The 27,500-nt window shown below is 38.9% G+C and overlaps 1 protein-coding gene across 9 annotated transcripts in view; it reads left to right on the top strand.

Annotated features, from left to right (window-relative positions):
* The window catches only part of PSD3 (pleckstrin and Sec7 domain containing 3), a 720,908-nt gene that overhangs the window by 490,269 nt on the left and 203,139 nt on the right, over positions 1-27,500 (top strand). For 6 of the 9 annotated variants that reach the window (XM_017867267.1, XM_017867272.1, XM_017867266.1 and 3 more), the window contains one exon: positions 5,419-5,517. The exons of the other annotated variants lie outside the window; for them this stretch is intronic. In XM_017867267.1, coding sequence (XP_017722756.1) covers positions 5,419-5,517 — 99 coding nt within the window. The remainder of the gene's footprint in view (positions 1-5,418; positions 5,518-27,500) is intronic. 9 annotated transcript variants of the gene reach the window in all.

Below are 27,500 nucleotides of genomic sequence, written 5' to 3'. Positions count from 1 at the left end.
ATACTCACAATATCACATTGTATACCATAAATATATACAGTTTTCATTTGTCAATTAAAACATTTAAAAATAATAATCTTCCTGAAAGTTCCTCTATCTTGTGTTCAAAATGCAGTGTCTTGCTCCTCTGCCTTTCTGTTCCCTGAATTTTATTTCTTCTGAGTTTCGTAGGAAACCCTTGTTCTTGATTGTAACAGAAAAGCTGCATTTCTATCTTCTATCAAATCCGCTCTGCGTCTCTGTCCTCTATCGAAGCTGCTCCGCGTCTCTGTCCTCTGTCGAAGCCGCTCTGCGTCTCTGTCCTCTGTCGAAGCCGCTCTGCGTCTCTGTCCTCTGTCGAAGCCACTCTGCGTCTCTGTCCTCTATGGAATCTGCTCTGCGTCTCTGTCCTCTGTCGAAGCCGCTCTGCGTCTCTGTCCTGTATCGAAGCTGCTCTGCGTTTCTATCCTCTGTCGAATCTGCTCTGCGTTTGTAACTCTAGTGGTTGATAATCCTCCATTTGTCATTATATACAGAAAAGACACAGGGCCTTTCAGTGATGGTCACCAGGTATTTATATATTTAGAGATGAAATGTCCGTTTGAAAATGTATTCACATGAAAGAAGGGAAGAAACTGAGAAAAGACAAGGAGATCCTGGCAAATGGGGTAGGAAGATGTAGGGTGGAAGGTCAGTTATTGACTGTCCCATCATTTCATTCTGAAGAGAGATCTAGACTGTAGATTTTGACATGACATGAACCCAGTTGTTTTCTATCCCACTTTCCCATTGCCACCTACCATTTAATACTGAGATACTGCTCTCCTTAGTATTTTTATTCCAGTCATTGTTAGATTTTTTTATTTTGTTATTTTTTGGTGGGGGGAAGCAGTTAAATTCAGTAAGTACCAACGGAGAGTAGAAGTAAATTAGCTGCAACAGTCTCTCCTTTAAGAATTTTTATGTCAACTTACTGATGGAGAAAACAGAAGCAACAAAAAGTTCCACATATTTGCAAAGTAACTAAATATTTGTGATGAAACTGAACACAATTTGCAGAATGTTTAAAAACATACCTCGAATGTATTTAAATACATAAGTAGCTCTAAGAATAATTCTAGTTACAAGGCAGTGTCACTGGAAATAATTAAAAAGGTAGGAAAATCTTATAGAGACCAATGAATATGACAGTGTTTAGGTTATTGCTTACTATTAGATGTTTGACATTAAAATATTCTTTAAATATTTATGTTTTTTTCTAGAAATTGCTTTCCTTGGGAATTTATGAACTTTAAAATTAGCATATCTTCACTTAAGGGAAGACCAAAAGTTTTAATGCAGAAGAGTGTGTGTGTGTGTTGGGGGGCGGGGGGTGAAGAAAGGGTTAGTTAAATTGAAAGGATGTAAATCAGTATGCTTGGCCGAGCAGGATTTGTAAGCTTCATTCCATGAATGGAATGATTAAAAAAAAAAAAAACAGTGAATTAAATTGTTACATAGTCTATTGGTTAGAATCCCAATAAAAGTTGTCATTCAAATGCATTTGTTTTCCCTTGCTTTCTCAAAGGACAGAGTTCAGGCAACGTTCTTTTAGGAGAAGATTCCGAGAATATGTAGGATACCTCCATCCCATTTTTAACCTCTCTTGTCAGCTGAAAGGATTATATCTTTTGTTTTAAGCATAATTTTCTCATTTGGTTTTCTTAGGGGAAAATAATTTGTGAAAGTGATGGAGGAATTAGCCAAGAAGGTAGAATTTAAACACACTCAAAAGATCAGCAAAGAATAAAACACATTTTAAATAAAGATTAATGCATCTTTTGGACAAGGAAGAAACATAATTAGGAAATATAATATGATGCTGTCAGATTTGTAACCATTAGGCTTTTTAATCAGTTACAGCCATATATAAGGGTAAATAACAACAAATGAATCATCCATTAAAAATCTAGAGATAAGGAATTTTGTAAGTTCAAACCACAAAAGGATCTGTTTACACAGAGTGACAGCAAGAGCTATAATGATTCTTCTTTGAAGGAAAAAAAAGAAATACAAGAGCAAAACTGACCCAGCTTTCTTTCTGAGTTCCATCAACCCCTTTCAGCCAGGGAGAAGATTGGAAATTTAGCACTGACAATTGCCCTACTTTTTAATATTTTCTATCAGAAGGCTTAACCTAAGCAACAGGAAGTCTTTTTTCCATATTTCATCTTCCCATCCCCATTGTTGCTCTCTCCTCTCTGATCTTTACTTCCTGATTATCACTGAGTACAAGTATAACTAGAGACGTCAGAATAAGACTAGGTTTTATTAATGTCAACGTTCTAGTTTGTGCTATCATACTCTAGTTTTGCAGATGTTACCATTGGAGGAGACTGGGTAAATGGCACAAGGACTGTGTTCTTTTCTTAAAACTGCCTGTGAGTCTGTAATTCTCTCAGTAAAACAATGATAAAATAATGAATACGTCCACTCTTAAAAAAAAAAAAAGGGGGTAGTTTGTCTATTTAGCCAGAGGTTTTAGGCATCATAAAAATTGGCTTAATGAAATTTTACTACTCTTGGTCATTCTTTTAAAGTACTGAGTATAGTATAATGACCAACAGTTCAGGTATAACTATATAACAGTATTGAAAACACTTGATGTTTTAAGAAAAAGACAATGGGAATTGTTTTGAAGAATTGAAAGCCGGAAAGTAACATGATCCTATGTTTGTTATCATGTTTTACTCTGGATGTTTGAAGAATTGTTTAGGAAAGTGGAAGTGGAAAGATAGTAAAATTGCAATTGTCTATGTGAGAAGGATGGTGACTCAGATGCTGGTCATGACAGTATTGAAGGAAAAAGTATTGAATTATTTTGAGCTTACTATTAGAGATTGTATTGCTAGACTGGTTCCTGATTGCCCTTACCTGAATGAAGCAGAAAAGAAACAAAAAGTAGAACCTGAATTTTCTCTTCCCAGTTAATTGTTTGTTTGTTTGTTTGTTTTTACGACAGAGTCTCATTCTATTGCCCAGGCTGGAATGCAGTGACATGATCTCTGCTCACTGCAACCTCTGCCTCCCGGGTTCAAGCAATCCTACTGCCACAGCCTCCCGAGTAGCTGGGATTACAGGCATCCACCACCACGCCCAGCTAATTTTTTTATTTTTTTATTTTTTTGTATTTTTAGTAGAAATAGGGTTTTACCATGTTGACAGGGCTGGTCTTGACCTCGTGACCTCAAACGATCCACCTACCTCGGCCTCCCAAAGTGCTGGGATTATAGGCGTGAGCCACCATCCCCAGACCCCAGTTAATGTTTAGTTGACCTGTTAGGCTGAATGTCATGGAAGGCTGTGTGGCAGAGTGAAATGAGTAGTTACAGATCTGGAAAGTAATCCCAATATGTTACCTTGGCCAGGCAACTTAATCCTTTTCAGTTTTCTCAGGTATGGCATGGAATAAAAATACCTTCCTCTAAGAGCGGTTAGAATTGAATACAGTGAGGTGTGTTAAGTGGCTAGCATTGTGCCCGTGTGGAACGCACTAGTTGTTCTGACTGGGTTATGAAAGTCCCTGCGCTCTAAGCCTGTCTTAGTGTTGCTCGCGACTAGTGGTGGCGCCCCTGAGTGATCATTTCACTTTGTGCCTGAGTTTCCTCATTTGTGAAAGAAGATATTTGGCCTGTGCCCATAGTTTTCAGGTTTTCGGTTTAGTCTCCTGGAGCCTGGGTCCAGGGTTCACCCTCCCCTGTCACCACTCCCCTTCTGCTGCAGAAGTTGTTCTCTTTTTCTGTCGTGTTCTAACTTCTTCAGGTGATGTCTTTGGAGCAAAATATTACACGGCAAAAAAGAAGTTGGAGAAACTTAACAGGGCGATCTTGTAAGGATCGTTTCAGTCTAAGTGCTGGGCATTTTCTCAACATTGTTTTTTTTTCTTTGTGAATCCAAATCGCATTTCTTAAGTTTTAACTCTCACCTTGTATTTACTGGTTTAGACAAGGAAGTACATACTTAGTAATGGAACCAGAGAATGTTCGGATTTAAATCCAAGAAAATTGCTTTTGTCATCGCAGCGTTTTCAAAAGGTTATTCCCAAAGTACTATACAAGAGGAAGAAGCAGACCTCAGTCGGAAAAGGTCTGAACTTTTTATAAAGGAAAAGCCTGAACTGAATTCTCAAAAATACTTGATCTGAGTTATATTCGGAGTATGTAGCTGAAAATAGCAACTTATGGGTGGTATTTAAGTGTAGCTAAAAAAAGAGCATCAACTGTTGCCTGGAGTAGGTGAGTTCTTTCCAAGAGAAGGTCATGGAAACCTGGTAGCAACAGTATCCATGGAGGAAGAGGGCTTGGATGCGTGTCCTGTGTCAGTCGGAGAGCCTTTTAAGAGAAAAGCTAGGTTTGCAAGCTTTTTGAGAGAAAAGCTTTAAAGGTTCTGGCTTAAAATACGGAATATTGCTGCTTTCTTCAGTAAAGCAAATCAAGCTGAGTTCCGTGATGAAGGGTGGGTGGCGTGTTTCCGCTTCTGCCCTCCCAGTGTAGGTCTGGCAGCTTGCTTTCACTTTCAGTCACATGCTCATCATGGGCAGAATAACGATGCTGCTTTTGGTGTGGTTCAGACCGCGATTGAAAAACGGTGATGATAATGAGGGTAATACTTTAAAGTAACTGAAGATCCACAAATCATGTTCATGCGTTTTCTTAAAAAAAACAGATTTACCAAAAAGAAGTCTGTTAGAACGTCTCAACAGAACAGATACTGCTTAAGAGTACAAACAGATTTTTAACGCCCCAAAGAAAGAAAAAAGGAAAAAAAGTTTGAGTGTTAGTGGTTATAATCATTAAGGGTACTGTAATGGAATATTAATGATTCCCAGTGGATTTTATTTTCAATTTGATCATGAAGAAGTGCTACAGAATTTCCTATTCAGATGTATCCATAGACGTTTAAATGTTTGTATGTTTGGAGCATTTTTATTTTTATTTATTTATTTTATTTTATTTCATATTTTATTCTATTTTATTTTGAGACAAGGTCTCACCCTGTTGCCCAGGCCGGAGTGCAGTGGCACGATCTCAGCTCACTGCAACCTCTACCTCCTAGGTTCAAGCGATTCTCCTGCTTCAGCCTCCCGAGTAGCTGGGATTACAACCATGCACCACCACGCCTGTCTAATTTTTATATTTGTAGTAGGGACAGGGGTTTCACCATGTTGGCCAGGCTTGTCTCGAACTCCTGAGCTCAAGTGATCCGCCCACCTTGGCCTCCCAAAGTACTGGGATTACAGGCTTGAGCTGCTGCACCCAGCCTTGTTTAGAGCATGTTGAAAGTATTGTAACAGTCTGGGGTTGCTGCCCCTCTCGCTAACATGAACATGTATTATTGATATGAATGTAACTGGTCACATTGTGAATAAAAACCACCCTCTTTTTGCTTATGGTATATCAGGAGACTGAGGAGCTCCTTGCGATTGATGTCCTCCTTTCAGCAGACCAGCAGTGCAAGGATAACTGGAACTATCATGGCAAATATTCTATCCTGAACGTGGTATTTACATAGCCAGTAAGGATACAGAAAAACAAATTTTATTTTAAAGTCATTTGTAGTTATACAGTCAAAATATCCCATAAAGGAAAACAATTTGTTATTATAGTAATGCTTCACTTAGCTAAAGGTCAATCGTTTTTTGAAAAGACTCAAAAGTTGAAAACAAGCAAAAAAATATAAATAACTCTCAACAGCCAGAATAATTAGAGTCCATGTATTAATAACTGACCTCACAAATTTCACACAGACCTTAATTTAGATCCTCTTTTTTAATAATACCCACAATTAGTTTTCACTTTGAAATGTTTGGCCTGATCCTCCCCTGGCATATCATAATCCCGTGGGCCTGTAGACATAGGTGAATACCAGCATACAAGTCCCTGCTGACCATCACTGAGCCAGCTCTTCAGGGGCAAGTTAATAGCCACATCCAACTGATTTTAGTAAAATGAATTTAATAGAACACAAACATTTAGATTATTACATAAACTTTCCAGTTGAAACTATTTATTTATTAATTTTGAGATGCAGTGTCACTCTGTCACCCAAGCTGGTACGCAGTGGCATGATTTCAGCTCACTGCAACCTCTGCCTCCCAGGTTCAAGCGATTCTCCTGTCTTAGCCTCCCGAGTAGTTGGGATTACAGGCACCCACTACCATGCCCTGCTAATTTTTGTATTTTTAGTGGAAACAGGCTTTCACCATATTGGTCAGGTTGATCTGGAACACCTGACCTCAAGTAAGCCACCCACCTCGGCTTCCCAAAGGGCTGGGATTACAGGCATGAACCACCGCACCTGGCCTAAATTGAAATTATTTTAAAGAAACAATTGTTTTCTCAGTTTGGCCATGAAGTAGAAGAATGGAGTTCAAGGAACTGATGTCCCTTAGATAGAGGGGCAGTAGTAGCAAGAAGTGATTTGCTAATGAGATAAAGAGAAAATGTTGAAACCTTAAAGGGCACTAGGTCTCCAAATGGAACAGCTGGAGCTGTTTTGAAGAGAGGCATTCAAATCTGTGTAGTCAGTAGCCTCTCAGAATGGCTGCATTACACTTCTGCAAAGTAATGGATGTACTTAATGAGTCATCAGAAATGTTACATTTTGTTTACTTAGTTTGATTAAGGAGACAGAGAGTATGAAATAGAGTGGAAAGATTGCCAGTAAAAGTATTTTTTGAAGATTTTTTTGCCATTTAAAGAAATTAGCTTCAGTCAGAAAATTCACTAATGTAGGATAATTCATTTTGCTATCCAAAACCATTCTTGAACTCTGTTCCCTGTCAATGTTGGATTTTTACTGTTATTTTAAGCATTTTATTTACTTGTTTTAATTGTTTTAACGTTTACTCTTCCCTTAAACTCTCCATAGATAGCAGCATAGTTTTTGTGCTAAATTGTTGTTTTCTCAGAAACACCAGAAGCCACATTATCCAGATCTTGCAATGAAGTATTTTCTGGATAATGCAGGTATGTGAACCTTCCTCTTCACAACATACCATCTCGTCAGAGGGAGTTCACACATTCTTTTTTTTTTTTTTTTTTTTGGAGTTAGTCTCGCTCTGTCACCCAGGCTGGAGTACCGTGGTATGATCTCAACTCACTGCAACCTCCACCTCCTGGGTTCAAGTGATTCTCCTGCCTTAACCTCCGGAGTGGCTGGAACTACAGGCGCGCACCACCACTCCCGGCTAATTTTTGTATTTTTAATAGAGATGGGATTTCACCATATTGGCCAGGCTGGTCTCGAACTCCTGACCCTCATGATCCACCAGCCTTGGCCTCCGAAAGTGCTGGGATTACAGGTGTGAGCCGCTGCACGCGGCCCACACATTCTTACAGTTCTGCTCATCATCTCCCCAGACTGTCTGTTGAGAAGAATCCTGATACCTTCACACTTTCTCCCAGAAAATAAGAGCTACGCTGTTCATTTGGAAACCACTGCCGTTTGTAAAAGATCACAAAGGGAAGTCAGTTTCTGCTCCTGGGGAAAATCATTTCACCATGAGGTTACCTATTCTAAAAGCGATCAGAAGCAATTATTCCTTGAGATTGCAAGATAAGTACATTGTTACTCTTTTGCCTCATTTCCATGTTCTTTCACTCCCAAAACAGAAATGAAAGGCAAATATGTATACTCAAAATAGTATCTCGAAAGGTTATTTGCATTTCAGGTTGTTTGTCATATGGTACAGACTTAGACAAAAATAAACAAATAAATACATATTTGAAAAGAAAGTTAGGGATTTTGAGAACATACTGATTAGATGGTGGTATTGCTTTTCACTTGCATTTGATCTTCCTTCCAGTATTCTTTTTTTTTTTTTTTTTGAGACAGAGTCTCGCTCTGTCACCCAGGCTGGAGTGCAATGGCCAGATCTCAGCTCACTGCAAGCGCCGCCTCCTGGGTTTACGCCATTCTCCTGCCTTGGGGGGGCAAGAGATCCTCTTGTTGGCCACAGGATGCCTCATACCTGGTGTAATTCTTAGAACAGATCAGATACTCAACACATAGTCGTTAAAGAAATAATTTCAGTTTTCTGTAAAACACAGTGGCAGTGATTCTGCACGAACAACTTGATATTGTGTGTAGAATTGTTAGCGTGTTTAAGTATATGCATAATTTTGTATTTTACTTTTTGAGAGGAGTTATACCTATAATCACATATTCAGATGGATGTTTGTTTCCCAGAATATTAAGAGCCATAAGCTAGGATTTCCCAAGTGTGCAGATTTTTACACTAGTGGTTTAATTATAATAAACAAAAACATTAGGAGAACGGAGACTTTTTCCCCCCAAAGCACACTTTCATTCATTAAGGCCCTGCTGTGTGTCAGGCTCTATAGCTGGGTTACAGGTGCGGCTCTTATTATTTAGGCCATGCCATTCATCTGTTTCAGAATTTAGTAGATAACAGGTATTGGACAACTACACAAATGATGAACTGCTTTTCTCAAAATTATATATTAAATGTGTAGGTACAGAAGGCATGCTTAATAGATTTTCCATATTTGGCAAAAGTCAGAAGCTGTATCAATATAAAACTTAATAGGATTCCCGAGTTCTGGCTTTGGTAAAGGCTGCACTAAATATATTGCAGGGAGCAAGGATGAATAAGACATGAATTTTGGCCGGGTACGGTGGCTCACACCTGTAATCCCAGCACTTTGGGAGGTCCAGGCAGGCGGATCACCTGAGTTCAGGAGTTGAAGACCAGCCTGGCCAGCATGGTGAAACCCTGTCTCTATTAAAAGTACAAAAATTAGCTGGGTGTGGTGTTGCACGCCTGTAATCCCAGCTACTCGACAGGCTGAGGCAGGAGAATCACTTGAACCTGGGAGGTGGAGGTTGCAGTGAGCTGAGATGGCACCACTGCACTCCAACCTGGATGACAGAGACTCCATCTCAAAATAAAAAATTAAAAAAAAAAAAATCATGAATTTTTCCCTGAAGGAATTTTAATCTGGTACAGTAGTTGTTAATCTGGTTACACATTATAATCAATTGGGGCCAGAGGAAAAAAAGTAGGCTGAAATATTCTCACTGAGATGGAAAACTGTTAAGATGGTACAAACATGTTGGAGAAAGGTCTGGCATGTTCTTACAAAGCTAAACATACCTACCCTATGAACCAGTCATTCAAGAGAAGCAAAAGCATATGTTAAAAGAATAATCACAGCAGATTTATTGCTAATAGCACCAAACTGGAAACAACCCACATATCCACAAACAGGTGAATGGATTAAGAAGCTGTGGAATATCCATTCAGTAGAATATTACTCAATGATGAAAAGGAATGAACTGCGGATACACACAACATCATGAATGAAAGAAGCTTTACATGAAAGTAAGAGTATGCACTACATGATTTTGTTATTTGAAGTTTTAGGATAGACAAAAATAATGTGAGAAAAGGTCAGAAAGCAAAGGTTCGCTTCAGGGATGTGAGGACGGGAATCCTCTGGAAACACATGCAGGAACTCTCTGGGTCATGCTAATGTTAATGTTGGGGACAATATCATGTGGGGAGATAAAAGCAAAAACTTGCTGTCTTCTCTCTGCTTTTCCTTCTCCCTCATCAATTTTAAATGTCTGGGAATGACACCATATGTGTTTTTACAAAGCCCCTCAGGTGATTCTCATACTCAGTGAGATTGGAACTATTAAATAGGATATAATATGAAGGAGAGTGTGTTAGTTTCATATTGCTGTCGTAACAAATCGCCACAAACTTAGTGGCTTGAAACAACATAGGTTTATTATCTCATTGTTCTGTGGGTTAGAGGTTTGGGTTTGCTTGGCTGGTTCTTCTACTTCGGGTTTTTCCATTCCCAAATCAAGATTTAGGCAAGACTGTGTTTATTTCTGGAGGCTCTGAAGGTGAACCTGCTTCAAGTTCATTAAGCTTGTTGGCAGGATTAAGTTCCATGTGGTCACAGGACTGCGGTCCCCATTTTCTTGTTGACTGTTGGCCGGGGTCCTTCTCAGCTTCTAGCGGTCACCTTTAGTCCTTTGCTTGTGGTCAGCTACCTCCATTTTGAAAGCTAGCAGAGATGACCCAAGTTCTTCTCACTCTCCGGTACTGTCTGTCCTCCTCATCCTCCGCTTTTCGCCTCATCTCTATCTGGTTTCCTCTTCTGGTGCATCTTGTGAGTGACTGTTCTCCCTTCCTCTTTGAAGGTCTTGTACGATTACACTGGGTCCACCTGGATTATCCAGAATAATCTCCCTATATTAAGGTTAGTTGATTAGTAACCTTAGTTCCATCTGCCAAGTCCCTTTTTAGCAGTGGCTAGATGAACATTTGATTAAATCATCAGGCGATGAGACTCTTAGGGGGCCAGCATCTTTAAAATCCTGCATAAATGTGGAATTACGTATAAAATTACTGTGGGATTTCAGAATAAGCAGAAATGACTTTCAACTGGGCACCATCTGGAAAAGCCCCTTTGAGATGGTAGCACATCGGTTGTCTTTTGAAAGGTAGTTCCGATGGGGCTGTGGAGCTGGAGTAGAAGGGACTCTAGTTGGGGGTAACAGCTTAAATGCCAGTGTGGAGACAGGAAGGATGACAATGTGTGGTCTTCTTAGAGCAGCCATATCCCTTGAATATACTCCATGTGTGTTAGTTACTATTTACAGAGGTATTCAGGCTCCTAACGTCAGATTTTTCTAGATCAAAGTGGAAATAAGAGGAAGGTCAAGAAAGTTATTCGACACTTAGCGTGCAGAATCATTCTTTTAAAAGAACTAAGGCAGTTGTGTGGTATGGTTGTTGTACCACCTTCTCTTTGGCTGTTAGAACTGAGTAGAGTTACACATGAAAACATAAAATCTGATTTTCTTACTTCTAAACTTTTAAAAGCTCCTTATCTACTGATACAAACCAGAGAATGTGGCCTTTGGGAAAAGTCTCCCACTCTCCTTTTGTATTACCCCACAGAGCTTCCCTCTGTGACCATTTTTAGTGGGCTTTGTACCCTACTTTAGGTAGATGATAACATCAGCACAGTCGCAGCTTGTGTGGAGAGATGATGAGGTCATGTTGGCAGGTCCTTCGTGTCACTAAACATTACTGCCATATTATAACTGATTTTTTACAACAATTCCACAGAAAGGAAAATCTTCATTAGCATTACTCTCTACCACTTCCCTTCCTTTTCACCTAATTTACTTATAAGCTTTAAAAAGAGTTATGTATACCTTTTTTATTTTGAAAGCATTCATCTATACAAAGGAGTCACAGAATACTTGCTGCCAACCTTTGAAAAATACAAAGGATGTAACTGCCCACAGTTGCTTTTATTCAGCCTTCTAAAGTGTGTATACCTAAGGGCTAAAATAACAAAACCAGTGCAGCTAGCTGGTCCTTTTTTTGCGTGCTGCATATGAGAAATAGGATTAAAAAGGGAAGTTATGGTGGCAGAAAGCCAAGGGGTCTTTTACAAGAGATCAACAATTTCACTTGCCTTTGGTGACTCATATTTTGCCCTTAAAGCTTCTAGTACATACTAAGCCTTCCATAGTCTTTCCAGACATTTCTTCCTCTCTCTTGCCAGTGTTTGTTTTCCTTCCTTCTCTTCCCACTTTCCACCTAAACCTGAAGTGCTGGTCATGATGATTAGAGGCCTGCAAAAGGAAACTCATCGTCTTCTGTGTCTTTTTTTTTTTTTACTCACTTTGAGAAGAAAATAGCTTTTCTTGGAGTTGCTCTCTGCATTCTGAGCAGACATTGGTACACCTGTAATTCATATAATAGTTAAATGGCACCATTTAGCAGCTGGAAAGGAAGCACTACCTTCCTTACCATGTGGCAGTCTCATGCTTGTCACCATCCAGCCATATCCTCTGCTGGTGTTCGGATTAAAGTTTGGTGCTTTCAGACTCGGAGACACTGGGAACTGTTTCTGATTTCATCTTTTTCCATTCATTTTCCCACTTTAATATGCTAAGGTATATTTTCTGATAATTCAGAACAATTGCTGCCGCTTTCACCTGTAGTTTTCTCTTCCTGCTTCCACAGTGCGTCTGACTTGGAAAATACTTTGCTTTGCCCATCTATTATGTCAGTTATGTCTGCTTCTGGTTTCTTTTCTCTAGGGAAAATTGATTTTTTAAAAATGAAACCAAGCCTTTAGAAACTCCCTCAGGTAATTTCTTCCGGCTCTCATGTTCTTATATGTTCCTTGTTTGTAATATCTAATTAAAAGCTGATTTTAAGGATCCTTCCAGTGTCGTTAACTTCAAGTAAAGTGTGTCTGTACTCCTGCAGGTACCCACATACATTTTTATGAAAAGGGCAAGCTCGAATTTGTGGTACGTTTTTAAATCATTAATATTATTAATTGAAGATTTGTATTAATAATTGAAGATTTGGGGGCATTATTTGTATTTGAGAACCCCTTTGCAACCTTAAAATCTATAGGTTTCTAAGCTTCACATTATGTCATATGAACAAAGGTGGCACTGCCATTTAAAAACTGAGGCTATCCATACACAGGTACAGAGAGAGAGAGAGAGAGCGCAAACAGGCAGATGGATGCGAGCACAAACACGGTGAGAAAATATCCATGCCTAAGGGCATTTCTTTCAGTGCCTCACTGAATGTGCCCTTCTACTCATTTGCTACGTGAAATCACAACCCTGGCATTTGCCTTCTTAGGATACAAATTAATAATTAAGACCAACCAGTCCATGAAAACTCAAAGTGGAAAGTATAAACAGTAACAAATGAACCTAACTGTATTACAAATTAAGTATTTTGTAATTTACACTAAAGGGAATGGAAAAGGAAAGAACTAACATAAATACTTTTGAAAAACAGTATTTTAACTGGATACCGTGTGGCTGAAGACAAAACGAGCAATACAAAAACACTGTACTCCGGTTAGTAAATTTGTTTTTTACAGGGGTAAGAGCTATTAATTCTGAAACTATTACTGATGCAGAATTTTTCTTCTCGGTCACTTTGCAAGCTGGGGACCCCTGGCCAGCAACACCTCACCTGGGCCTCCCTTGGCCACACTGGTGTGCCCCAGCTTACCTGTGTTATCGCTTGTACCCTTGTTTGGTGGTTCCGGAGCTCTTAGACTGCACTCGAGAAGAATGAGGACATGCGGGGCATGGAAGGGTGAGGAGGGCAGAGAATAATTTTATTGAGTTATGAAAATGGCTTTCAGCAAGGGAGGGAGGGGGTTCCCCTGTGTGGCTGGGTCTGGCACCTTTTATGGACTCAGAATGGGGAGTGCATGCTGATTGGTTTGTAAGTATGCAAAAAAGATTAAAGCAAAACCACCACTCAAAAGTGGGCAGGACAGTGTAGAGAAACCAACTGGGAAAGGATAGGAAACCAATTAGGAAAGGGTATATGTAAAATAGATGAAGGCTGGGGACCAATCAGAGGAAAGTACACTAAAGAGGAAGAGAGGTTCTCAGTTCGGTCCAAGGACTTAAGTTGTAGCTCAGCTTTCAGGCTTTAAACTGTCTTTGGCTTGGAGGTGGGGTTTTGTGGGGCACCTGCCACTGTCTGTCTAGGCGTTTGTCTGCTTCTATCATTGCTTTATGCATATACTAGGATGTGCAAATAAGCAAACATACTACAGATGATAAGAGGCAGTTTTCTCTCTATGGGAGAAAGAAATTATGAATAAGGAACCCTGTAGTATTGGATTCCAGTTGACGTTATTAGTATGAACCCGTAATTTTAAATGTATGGGTTGATGCATGTAAATATACACCTGCATATATTTCTCAGCTCTGCCTGCCGAGGGGATCTAGAAGCACCGATATCTCAATACCAATGAGCAGCGTAGCTTCCGATCTTGGTTTCTAAATACTGTTCACCAGTAAAAGGAATCAGTGCTCTGTGGAGAAGTGGTTGGTTTTAGTCCTGGGGCGGGGAAAATATAAGATGAGCCTGGAACATCTTGTGATGCCAGAAAGTAAGTAAGTGCTTAAAAGAGGAGAGCCTTGTGCCAGAAGGCCAACCTGGAGTAGCTCCTAACGGCCAAAGCTGGAACAATTTGAGCAAAAATGTGGTAGTATTAGATTATATTCACAGGAGAAAATGAATATCCATTGAATACATCTTTAAAATTGTGGAGACGGGACAGCTTTTTATTACTGTTAGAAAAAATGAACAACTGTAAAAGGCAAGAAGGAAATGGCAGATATCACGCTAATTATTGTGGCGGGTAGATCCATTGAAGGATACTAAATTTAGTAGATGAAAGTTAGGGAAGAAACAGGATATCTGCCTAGTCTCAAAGTATCTCTCCCAGGATATTTATTCATTTTGAGGGGAAAAATAGTAATTTTACAACATAGACAGCCCAAGATACCATCTTAACCAAGTGATCAAGGTTCACATCACCAGTGACAAGGCAGCTCAACATCATGAAACCTCTGATGCTCTAAGGAGAAGATAACATCACTTCTCTTCCCCAGAATGCCTGACTTCATTGTCAACATGAGAAAACAGCAGCCAAACCCAAATTGCAAGATATTCTGTAGAATAACTGGTCCATCTTCTTTCGAAGTGTCAAAGTCATAAAAGACAAGGGAACACGGAAGAACTATCACCAATTGGAGGAGGCTGAGAAGCCATAACAACTGAAGGCACTGTGGGTTCTAGAGAGGATCCTGGAATAGGACAAGGGCAGTAATGGGGAAACTGGTGAAATTTGAATAAGGTCTGTAGTTCAGTTAATACTATACCAACACTGACATCCTGGTTTTGATCATTCCACTGATAGTTATGTAAGGTGTTAACATTAAGGGAAGGCTGGGTGGAGGATTTACAGGAACTCTTTGCACTATTTGTACAACCTTTTCATAAGTCTAAAATTATTTCCAAAGAAAAAAGGAAGATGCTGGATAGTTAAACATACAAAGGTATGTGTACAAGGACATTAATTGCAGCATTGTATGCAATAGCAAAAAATTGAGAATAATACAAATCTCGACCAATGAAGAATTAGGTCAGTTATACTTTATTCATGTAATTAATGCAGTTGTTAAAAAGACTGTGTAGAGTTATGAGTAGTGGTATGGATGTCAAAGTGAAGAGAAGGGGTTAAGAGTATAACTTCTGTACTCATGCTGCGTGGATTCTCTGATACTTAACACCAATTCTGTGACCTTGGGGAAATTATTCCTCTATCAGCTTCCTCATCTGGAAATGGGGAATAATGAATATACCTGCTTATGAACCAGGAATGAGGTTTAAATGTGAAAATCCATGAAAAGCATACAAGAGGATACTTAACACATAAAAAATATTTCATAAAATGAGTACCTAATTATTATTTTCAAGGTATTGATGGTGGGAAATGTCAATACAAAATTAAGTATGGAAGGATACCATTTGTGTTAAAATTCATATGTGAGAATCTTGAAGATTAATGTGTTAATAGTGGTGATGTCGGAGGGCAGCATATTAGGGAACTTCTGGGGGTTTTTTGTTTGTTTGTTTGTTTGTTTGTTTGTTTTTTTTTTTTGAGAAACAGGTTCTGCACTTTCACCCAGGCTGGAGTGCATTATAGCAATGCAACCATAGCTCACTGCAACCACAAATTCCTGGGCTCAAGCGATCCTCCCACCTGAGCCCCCTTCCAAGTAGCTGGGACTACAGGCATGTGCCACCAAGCCTGGCTAATTTTCTTACTTTTTTTGGTAGAGACAGGGTTTTTCTGTGTTGCCCAGGCTGGTCTCAAATTCCTGGCCTCAAGTAATCTTCCCTCTCGAAGGTACCCAGGGAACTTCACTCCAAAATATGACTCCATGCTATAATAGGTATTTTGAATGAAAGGTTCTTAGAGATTAGCAAATGTGGGAAGAGACTTTTCCCCTATGCAGGTAAAGACTGGACCCACCAAGGAGAACAATTGTTTTTCCTTTGCCTCCTTGTTATCTCATTATCTATTGCAACAAAGAAGACTGAAGTATGTAAGCATGCTGGAACATTTTCTAACTAGGGCCATTTACAAATTCATCTCTGTTTTCCCATCTGTTCATTCTCCTTGGTAATCATTGATTGCCCTTTGACAGAGTTCCCTGCCTTCGCTATCTCCCCGCTCCTCTATGAAAAGAAGCTGTAGGAATATGTTGGCCCCACTGGACTATTTGGGGAATCACTCTGTGATTGTCCCTTGTACATGTTAATAAATTGTATGCCTTTTTTGCTGTTATTCTGCCTTTGGCCAGTTGATTTTCAGTGAAAAAGGGCAAAGGGGAGGTTTGCCCTTTGTTCCTGCAATGCAGTTAAAGAAGTATGCATAGCAACTTTAAAGAGAGCCTGCTATCAATATTTATTAAGTAAAACCAGCCATGAAAACTGTATTTCTGAAGCGAAAGGCATCACATAGTGTCCAAGGTCATATGACTTGTCCCTCACATTGGAAATTATAAGAGACCTGACTCTGCTCTCAGCCACTGAAAACTAGTCTATGTCTACAGTTCTCTGAAATGTGGATCTTAACTTGGAAGATTAACTAATTATTTTACTGTATAATTCTAGGCTGTGAAAGGTTATGGATAACCGAGGAAAGGATGGGTTTGACTAGCCCTTTGTCTTTATGAAAAATAAACCAAATGGCCTAAACTGTAGCATTTTGCCAGTAATAAATAATTCTTGACATTGTTATTAGAATGATTAAACCCTGGAGTGGAGCACCAAAATGGTGATGTAATCTCCAGGACGAAAGTGAAAATAGGAGAGAGATCAATTGCTTTTTAATCTTTAGATGGTGGTGGGCCACCTGAGTTACAGGGGGATCCAGAATTCACTAATACCTTCACAAAAGCCATCTATGTTTAGGTACAGTGTAGGTAAAATATATATGGAAATAACTACTTGTTTTCAAAGAATATGCTTATATTTATATTTCGGATACAACATCAGTTTGTTTCATGATTATAAAGATTTTTTTTTCCATGCTTGGTTTGATGCCTGTGTCATTCTGAAGCTCTCTATAGTGCTTAGTAGGTAACCAAGCCTGACCATTCTAATTTAAACGTATACAGGTTGCATAGCAAATTTAAGGCCCATCTGTCTTTGTGGTTTTGGTGATACTAGGTTGGTTGGTTGGTTGGTTCTTTCTCTTTTTTCTTTTTTTGCTGGATCATACATAAAACAAAGTATACTAGGTTTCTTAAAGAAGTATATTGCAAGGAAATAGGAAGATGATTCTGAGAAATTAGAATAAAAGGTGAAACTTTCTTCGGTTCTCTTGGACTTGTGATTCCTTTTTATATCTTCCCTATTATAGTCCTTTGAAATTTGAATCACTAAAGCTTTCCAAGGATAAAATGAAAATGTTGAAAGCATTATTTTCCTCATATTACTCCTGGTAATGTTTTTATACATTTTTCATCCTGGTTTCTTAAATACTTTTGTTTAAGTATACATTGCTAGTTGACCAGCTATTTTTAAATCTTTTAGATCTCATTTCAGTTGTACTTTTTTTCATCAGGCCTCCACCTGCTTTTTTATCTGTTTGCAACAGTCACTATTTCATTTGTTGGTAACCATATGGCAGAGCATTTTTTTTTTTTTTTTTTTACAATAAAATTAGATGCAGTGTGTTGAAGCCCATATTGTTGTATCACAGTCTCTGGAGAGCTTAAAGTAGGTGGGAGAGGGCATCCCAAAATGCAGCATGCCGCTGATAGGACGGATAATCTTAGCACAGGATTGGATTTTAAAATATTGCATTTCAGAGGTGCCGACATATGTAGCTAGTGCCAGTACAAGAGTAGAGTCTATAGATGAACAGCACAGCTGCAGTGTTGGTGGAGTTTTCCCTCCTATTTCCCAAATACTTTGGTTTCTTAAATTCTAGGATTTTTTTAAAAACTCCTCTTCCTGCACACTGAAATTGTAAGATTTTTAATATGACATAAGCTACTCCCATGGACCACTGTTGTGAAGTTGAGATCGTCATGGTAACAAACTCTAGGGAAAGATCAATGGACTCTTGGAGTCACATCATCTTGGTTAAAGTTCTGACCCTGTCACTTACTGGCATTGTGACATTGGGCAAATTAAGGAGGGTTTCTGAGGCCGCTTTCTGTAACCATAAAATGGAGATGACATCGCATCTTGTGAACAGTGGTTATAGGAGGAAATGAGATTACATGTGTTACGTGCTTCATTTGTTCTCTGGAATGTAACTTGTACCAGTAAGTGTCCTTCCTTCCTTTCTCCCCACCACTTATTCTCATCTCCCTCTTACTCAGTTTTGTGTTTGTCTAAGATTTAAAAAACGGACAATGGAAAACATGATTTTAATCCCTTTTTATGTTTGGATTTGAAAATCTTTACATATTTCCTTTCTCCCTTTCATTTCTTCATTCGTTGTTGGCTTTGCACCAGGACTTACTTCTTGATAGTCAGATAAGCCCTCTGACCTCAGGGAGGCACGTAAGTTAATCCACACTCAGAAAAGTCAGAAGTCACTGGGGAAGTCAAGTGGAAGTGCTGAACCCGGAAGCAACTGGAAGGTAGGGGAAGTGAAGTCGGCCTCACAGAGCTGACGTTCAAGGGACATTAGGAGGAATAGGAGACAAAGTGGTGGGACAGAGGGAATCATTTGTTCATTTGAATATGAGGATGAGTGAGAGAGAGGATTTCCATGTGACTTCTGGGATTTAAGTACCTGATAGAGTCATTTCAGTGAGATTAGGAATATGATTGGGTTATTAGAAAGGAAAATAATCTTAAAAGGTTTTCTAGACAGTCTGATATTCCTAAATTTTTACAAAGTGAAAACAAGGACTGTCGAGGTGTTAAGCTCAAAAAGCAGTTGAGATTCATCCAAGGTCACTCAGACTCCCTGTGCCAATAACGGAGGCAATAATGTGATGGCTGAACAGGCCCTTAGAGAACAGGACTGAAGGTGTGATGGATTCTACTTGAGAATTTTGCAAATGAAACCCAACACAGTTTTCTCTTTGTAGCTAGGGAAGGTCACTGCAAGCTGTCAGAACTGAGGAGGAGAAGTGAAGTGGAACAAAAAGGGTGGGGTTGAGGTCAGATTCCGAGGATAGAGAGAGTAGGTTGCCAAAATTTAGTGCTCATAAAGCAGTGTGGGGGTGATCCAGGCTGAGTTAACACAGCAGGAGCTGTCAGTGTGGAACCGCTGTCAGTGTCCAGTTCTGCGGGCCAGTCGGAGATGAGACCTGGGAACAGAAGACAGGGAAGCAGCGCCATGCTAGGGGAATGTGGAATAGGTCCAGAGCAACTCCGTGGACAGCAGCTCCTGCTCCTGGAGGCTGGCTGGCCTCCACTCTGGCTGGTAGGAACATCTTGCAGTTTTGTTTCTGTGAGCTGGTCCATGCACAAGAAAGTTACTACACAGTCTGTTATCCCAGAGTTGATATTATTTGTGAGTTCTTGACATTTCTTTTGGAAATAACTTACCTTATAAAGATAGCTGATAATGTTGCTTTCATCTAATTTCGAATATTCTTTAAAAGATTAGACTGACTGATAAAACAGATACTATACTTGATCTTAGCCAGAAAGCCAGGTCAATTTCAAATGTTCTCACTGCAAAAAAGCATTTGAGGTAATGGGTATGTTAATTTGTTTGGTTTGATTATTTCACATAGAATTTTCAAATTGTATTATCACTTTGTATCCTCATAAATATATACAATTATAAGTTGTTGATTTATAATAAAAAAGTGGTTTTTTTTTTTTTTTTTTTTTTTGCTACTATAAATAGGATAAATTAGACTCCTGTATGCGTGTTAATAGTGGTGCTGTATTTATAAATATGCAATGTCTTATCTTTAGCTATTTTAGACACATGAAAAAGGAAATTAGAAAATAGATTTCAAAGTACATATTATCTCTTCTTATTTTCAACCCTATATATAAAACAATGTTCTTAAACCACTTTTCTGGTTCCTCTAATAGAGTCAGACAAAGCAACTTGTATTTACTACATGTATGTTTTCCCAGGGATTGCCCAGCCTCCTGTTTCTTTAAAATACTCTTGGTGTTTCAACAGCGAGTTATAACAATAATTACAGACCATTGGGAACACCATATTTTTTCCCTAAATAGCTTACTCTTTTTCTCCACAAAGATCTGTTTTATGCCTACAATTCATTTTTTTGTGGGAGAATCATAATTGCTTTCTTGGTTACTAGTTATAACTAGGGAAGCATTTTTCAATTTACATAATTTTCAGTGCTTAATCTTCTTCTTAAATATATTTATTACTAAATTTTCATCCATCTGAATTTTTCCTAGGTTTTCCATAATGGTGCCTTCCAAAATGATTTTTGAACCAACAAACTGTGGTTTATTAAGTAATAAATCACGAGAGGAAACAGCCTTTAGTCACAAGTTTTCTAACCAATCCTGTGATACCTAAGAGCTAAGGCGGTCTCCTTCTTAAAAGGAAAAGAAATCATCCTTGTGGTATTTTTTTTGTCTTTAAAAATATATTAAAAGATACATTTCAGAACAAAAAAAGACTAGAATTTTTTCTAGAATATTCTTTGAGATGAAGGGATTTCTTTTCTTTTCTTTTCTTTTTTTTTTTTTTGGAGGGGGGAGTTATAGCTTACTTTTTAGCAATCCAAGAATAGCATTTCTGGAAAGTGATCAGTCAATTCAAGCTATAGTCAGCCTTACAGTGTGTATGATGTTTATATCTCTCTCGTGGAATTATCAGGTGGCTAGTATGAGTTTTCAGTGCTGAGAATAAGATGCCAGTTTGATATTCAGCCTACTCGTGTTAAGGTTTAACCTGTGATGGAATTCACATTTCTGATCATGATTACCGTGTTAAAAATTTAACATGTGATATGTATGGTAGATCCCTTTTATGATATGGTTACTGTGTGGATTCTCTTTGGCATCTGGTAGATTCTGTCCACAGGAAAAGCAACTGTTCACAGTATAAGCATCATAAGCCAGCCCTGTCCATCTTGACAATGCAGATGTTATCTAATCATAGAACATTGTAATTCACAGTCACTCTTGAGATGATCTTGATGAACCTTCTCATTTTATAAATGAGAAAAAGGAGTTTCAGGGAGATAGTGAGTTGTTTAAGGCCCTAATTAGTGTGGGTAAAGACAGAACAGAGAGAAGGACAGCTACGTCTCCCTCCCACTGCTATGGTTTTCCCACCTGCCAGGAGGCTTCTAATTTGAAATGATATGCAAAATTGGTCACCAGAAAGTCCTGGTAACAGTTTGTGATGTAGAGGCTGAGCTGTGGAATTAACATTCAGTTCTGAGCTTGCTCCTTCCCTGGGACCCCATGTTAGCCATTCAGATTGCCTGATTTCCATTTTTTGGAATTCTCCCAATTTCACACTGATTAAGACTTTTAAAATCTAGCAAAGATAGCTTCTAGCTGGTATCATCTGCAAGCAGAAAATAATTTATAAGCATTTTCTCTTGATCACAAATTGAGTAGAAGGAGCCTGTGCCTCTTGCCTGTGTGATAAGGATCTGTGCAAGGACATACTTGCTCAAACAATAGGAAATCAGGCTCAAGTAGGTCAAAATCAAAGTTAAAAGTAAATCCCATGATACAAGACTAGTTTTGTGTGTATTTTCTACTGAAGTTCAGTGAAATAAGTCTTTAAAGTTAGAAAGTGATAATAGACTAGAGAACAGTCTGTACCCTCGGGGAAAAAAATGAAGTATATACTTTCCCCCCCAAAACCTATATTTGCAAGACTGATTCATAGCCTTATGCATATCATAAAGCCATAGACTTTATGAGTTATTTCGTTTATTGAAAATAGTGTAGCGGCCAGGCATAGTGACTCACACGTGTAATCCCAGCACTCTGGGAGGCCAAGGCAAGCAAATTTCTTGAGGTCAAGAGTTTGAAACCGACTTGGGCAACATGGCAAAACTCCATCTCTACAAAAAGATGTTTAAAAAAATAAGTCCCACCTCTCGGGAGGCTGAGGTGGGAGGATCACTTGAGCCCAGGAAGTCGAGACTGCATGAACCATGAGCATGCACTGCACTCCAACCTGGGCTACAGGGTAAGACCCCGTTACACACACACACACACACACACAATAAATAACACAGCATAGCACCTGGGTTCAAATTATAATTCCATTATTTTCTGACTGTGGGCCCTAGTTTTCTCATTTGTGAACTAATGCAGCGTTTCTCAGCTGTGGCTATATGTTAGAATTACCTGGGACAATTACAAAGACAAAACAAACAAGCAAAATAGTGCACAGCGTCTACCCCCAGAAAGTTCTGATTTTAATTGATCTGGGATGAGAATAGTATTGTTTCAGATGCTCGCCAGGTGATTCCAATGGAAACTAAACCACAAAAGCAGATGACTCTTTGAAGTCCTTTTCAAATTTTAATATTCTACAATTCTGAGATTTTTTGTGTCCTCTAGTCCAGCCTCACACTCAGCATAATCATCTCTCCATATTTGAAAAGCAGCATTTTGTTTTTAATGTTAGCATTCATTTGGAAAGAATGCTCATTGCCATCAGAAAGATTTGATTGAAAAGTTTTTTCTGATCATCAGCCAAATTTACCTTTGGAAAAACAAATAATAAGTCTAATTACTGATTTAATTGATGACCATTCTGGTATTTGAAGATTACTTCTATGATTCAGCAAAGTTATCTCTTCTTAAGTGAAACCTTTCCAATTTTTTTCATCTCTTGTTTTTGTGCACCATTACTTCCGTATCTCAACATGCTCTTCTGCTCTGGGGGTAACCTCTTTTCTCTATAAAATATTTCCCTGGAGTTGAGCTACAGCCCCATTGATGATCAAAGGAGGGAACTTGGGGATTTGGGGTGATTATTCCCTTCTCAAACTCTTAGTGAATGTAGGATTAATAGATAGACCCTAGTTTTAGTAAACAGTTTAGTAAATGGTGTTTACTAACACATACTTGTCTATAAATATGTATACTGATAAACACGGTAGATGATACAATTCCCAGAATTTAAAAATTTTCATGGTGTGCCAGGCAGTATTCTAATGTTTAAATATATTAACACATTTGATTCTTGCAGTAACCCTTGAGGGTAGGTACCATTATTATCTTTACTTTTTAGTTATGAAGAAGAAACAAACTAAGGAGCAGAGTAGTTAAGTGTCTTGTCTTCAATTTCACAGTAAGTGGCAGAGCTAGAATGTTGATTGGATAATATAGGGCATCTTATTCCGGAGTTTGTAAGTATGGAAGTTGAGGATTATAGAAATTATGTGAGGTATGTAAGGTTTATGCTTATACTTAAATAGGTAAACTGTAGTATAGGAGATGTGCTCAAGTTTGTTGGAATTCTACGTTGTTTTAAGAAACTTGAAATTTCTCGGAAGCCGCTTTCCATAAAAACAATTTATAGTTAGCATATCAATTGTTTTTATTTATTCTTTATGTTTTTAATGAATTCTGCTGTTCTGCTGGACAATCTTTGCTCTATTTGCGAAATAAGTTTCCTAAAACCTAATTTTACTATTCAGGTGCCTGTTTCTTAGTTGGCTTGAACAGAAAGTTTCTGGTGCTGTATCACTGAAAAATTACTTAAAGAACCGTGGTTGGTATCCAATAATCCTTTGTTTTCTCCTAGTTTCATCAGCCTTATAAATTTGTATTGATTCTGTTTATGATCATTATTTCTTAGTCCTTGTCTGATTCATTCTGAAAACTGAGGCTTTTTATGTAAGGCTTACCCACTTGAGATTGCCAGTAAAACGTGTCAGAGAAAACTGTGCTTGTAGAAGCTACCCTCCATTTAACTGCTATAGCCTTAGCTATGTTTGTAGGGTGAATAAAGAGTATGAAGTATAAAGACAAGCACAGAAAGCATTCCTATCCCCTGGGAATCTTATCCTAGGGAGTGGTGTGTCGTCCTGCGTACACTTGTCGTCCACTGGCCCTTCAGTGTATTTTTCCGATTGTGAGTATTTCAATGACCATTCTGATAATTAAAGATTACTTCTATGATTCCACAAAGTTATCTCTTCTTAGGTGAAACTTTCCCAATTTTTTTCACCTCTTGCTTTTGTGCACCGTTATTTCCATTTCTCAACATGCTCTTCTGCTCTGGGAGTAAGTAATCTCCTCTTCTCTCTATAAAATGTTTTCCTGGAGTTGAACTACAGCCCCACTGATAACCAGGAGAGAACTTAGGGATTTTGGGTGATTATTCCCTTCGCAAACTCTTACTGAATGTAGGATTAATAAACAGACCCTAGTTTTAGTAAACAGTTTCTGATTCTGTATGCTAAGGCATGGCTGGTCCTTTGCATATGTGCCAATATTACTCTCTGAATTATTGGTTTCAAGGGGATAAAGGGCACAGTCTTTGATGTGAAGACTTGATTTTCCCTTTAACAGTAGAATTTTAAGTTTTCAACTTAGATGAGGACCATTTGTTTTTGGAACAGAAAGCCTTTGTAATGACATTGCTGTACTCTGGAAGCTTTTGATTTCAGCTTGAGAAAGAATGATTTAACACCTTACAAAACATCAGAATGAGAAATTGTGATCTTCCTTCTTTTTTTTTTTTTTTTTTTTTTTTTGAAATGGAGTCTCGCTCTGTCGCCCAAACTGGAGTGCAGTGGCCAGATCTCAGCTCACTGCAAGCTCCGCCTTTCGGGTTCATGCCATTCTCCTGCCTCAGCCTCCCGAGTAGCTGGGACTACAGGCACCCACCACCTCGCCCGGCTAATTTTTTGTATTTTTTAGTAGAGACGGGGTTTCACCGGGTTAGCCAGGATGGTCTCGATCTCCTGACCTTGTGATCCGCCCGTCTCGGCCTCCCAAAGTGCTGGGATTACAGGCTTGAGCCACCGCGCCCGGCCATCTTCCTTCTTTTTGTTGACTTTTACACATACAGTTCTGGGTTCACAGGCTTAAACCTGGAGAGGGTCTTGAAGATATTCTAACCCAGTCACCTCATCGTATAGAACACACTAGCCAACACTATATTTGTTGCTTTTAGGTCTCCCCATGAGTTACTAAGTTCCATAAGGGCAAGGACTTTATTTGCCACTTGCCATGTTTACTGTTAGTGCCCCAAACGATACTCAGGTTTGCAAGCAAATAAATGAAATGAAGAACCTAGGACTTGGGAAGAGAAAAGACTTAACCAAGATCATCTTGCCAGGAGGAACAAAATGTGACCTAGAACCGTCATCTTCTGACAACAAATTTTGTGTCTTTTCCATGATTTAAAAAAAGGAAAAGGACTTTTACTTGGGATTCTTAATCTGTATTAAAGATCAGAATCATACACAGTTTACATTTATTAGATACTGTTTTTCAGACGTATAAACGAATTTCATTGAAAAGGTATAGTACAACTCTTTGAATGAGGGCATTTTATCCATATTTTATAGATGAAGAAACTTGGGCTTTGAAACAAAAAGTCATTTTCCAAAGGCTATATACATAGAGACAAAACTTAAGTCTGATTTCTGCCTCCAAGTTTAGTGATATTTTCTACTTTTGTCGTTTACGTGGGGACCAATGTTTGTCAATATTAACAATCATCCAGATCCATAAGTAACAGTCACTGAAATTATTTTTGTAACACCTTATATGTTATAGACTTTAATACCTGCGGATGTGTTAAATAAGGGCTGCCTTTGCCTAGGGGTCTGTATTTAAAAGGCAGCGAAACCCACAGCCTCTCAGTTCCTTTCATCTGTGGTTTTGGGCTTCTGTGTGGTCTGATTTGAAGGGCTTTTCTGCTCTTTTTCATTTTTTCATTTTCCCATAATTGGACTTGGATTTCCTCCTTTTGGTCCTAAATGATTTGCAGGCTTCAAAGCCTTTCTACTACATTGCAGACACTGCCAGTGTGGGATGTTATTAAAACTTAGTTGAGGATTAACATCTGTAGCTGGAAGAAAGATAATTGCCTTTTTTTTTTTTTTTTGGTTTCTGTTAAGGAGTGGAGGGAGAAATGATGATAAACCAGGACATGAGTGGAAGCCATTGTGACATGGCACATTTGTCTACGTTCTGTGAAAGTAAAAAGCCTCTTATCCAGTGAAATTCTTGTCCAGGCTCAACTGGGCTAGTTTCGTGGGACTCAGAATAATCTCATCACATCTCCTCTTTGCTGTGTAAACCCATCTGCTAGCCACTTTTTGGCAAAGGTCATACATGAGTAATACCACCATTTTCTATTCCCAAAGAGTCAGGATTCAAGAGGGGGATGGCCTTCTGCAGCACTGCACTGTAGTGCAAGAAAAAGGATGCTGTCTGTCCACAGGATCTACTCTATTACTACCTCCATTTATCAGTTTTCTTTTTCACCTGTGGCTGTTCTAGTGTTTCTTCCAGAAAGATACGCTAGAAACCCTGAACCTATATAATTATGACCCTAAAAAGTAGAACCTCCCATTTTTTAAAAAAGAACTTTTCTTTTTTTCCCCAACAATTTATGTATTTTTTACCTGGTACCAAATCCTCATAGCATTTCTTTTTGTGTAAAACATACATTGAGCCAAAAGTAGTAAGAAAAAGCAGTAGGTAAGTGTTGGTTCTAGGTTCTCATTCATTTGTTCTCTTGCTGTGTTTTTAAAGAACCCTAATAAGATGTTGTAAGCAAGGTTGCTGTCTATGATACTATAGTCTGCGTTGCACCTTTCGTTCTGTTCTCTCTTTTCTCTCCTTCGTTGGTTGAAGAGTCACAGGCAGAAGATGGTGGTGATGGGGAGGGGGCGTGTATAGGAAAGGCAGTTAGTCCTGGTCATCTTTTCTTTTTCCTGATTTCATTTTATATTATCATAGGTCACAATAGTGGGATTTGTGTTAGAATAACTGAAAAAAAAAGAAAAAAAGAAAGAAAGAAATTACCACTTGTAGTTCTTCCATCCCTGTATGAATATGTTGTTCCATTCATCAGGAGTGTAGAATCTGTTTCCCCTCCCCCTGAAGTCTGGGCTGGCTTGTGTGACAGAATGTGGCAGAAGTGGTGCTGTTCTAACTGCAGGCCTTAAGAGGCCTGGCAGTTCAGAGCCACCATGTATGGAAGGAAGCTCAAGATATCCTGCTGGAGAGAGAAGCCACATAGAGGAGCATCAAGGCGCTCCAGCTTGCAGCTGGCACCATGCTCATACACTGGACTGGGGCATCTTGGATCCTCCAGCCCCGGGTCAGCTCGGCCAGTAGCGCATGGGGCTGAGACATCCTGTTCTCACTGAGTTCTGCCCCAAACTGCACATGTGCAGAATCTCTAGCAAATGAAATGATGATGATTTAAAACCCCTCACTTTTGGGGTAGCTTGTTACAGAGCAATAAATTACTGAGACAGGATTTGTAGCTTCCGAATCTTCCTTCTTTTCTCGTGTCTGTTTACTGTGTATCCAGATAGTTCTGTAACTCCATATGTCCATCTACAATCAGTATTTTGTTTTAGTACAAATTCGTTAGGCATTCTTTAGTCACTATTTCTTGCTTTGTAGTTACTGGGGTTTTTTTTGGCGGGGGGGGGGGGGGGGGGGG

This window comes from Rhinopithecus bieti, unplaced genomic scaffold, assembly GCF_001698545.2.
Source record: "Rhinopithecus bieti isolate Rb0 unplaced genomic scaffold, ASM169854v2 scaffold_2888, whole genome shotgun sequence".
Lineage (NCBI taxonomy): Eukaryota > Metazoa > Chordata > Mammalia > Primates > Cercopithecidae > Rhinopithecus > Rhinopithecus bieti.
Note: the sequence above shows the minus strand (reverse complement) of the source record. Positions and strands in the feature narration are given on the sequence as shown.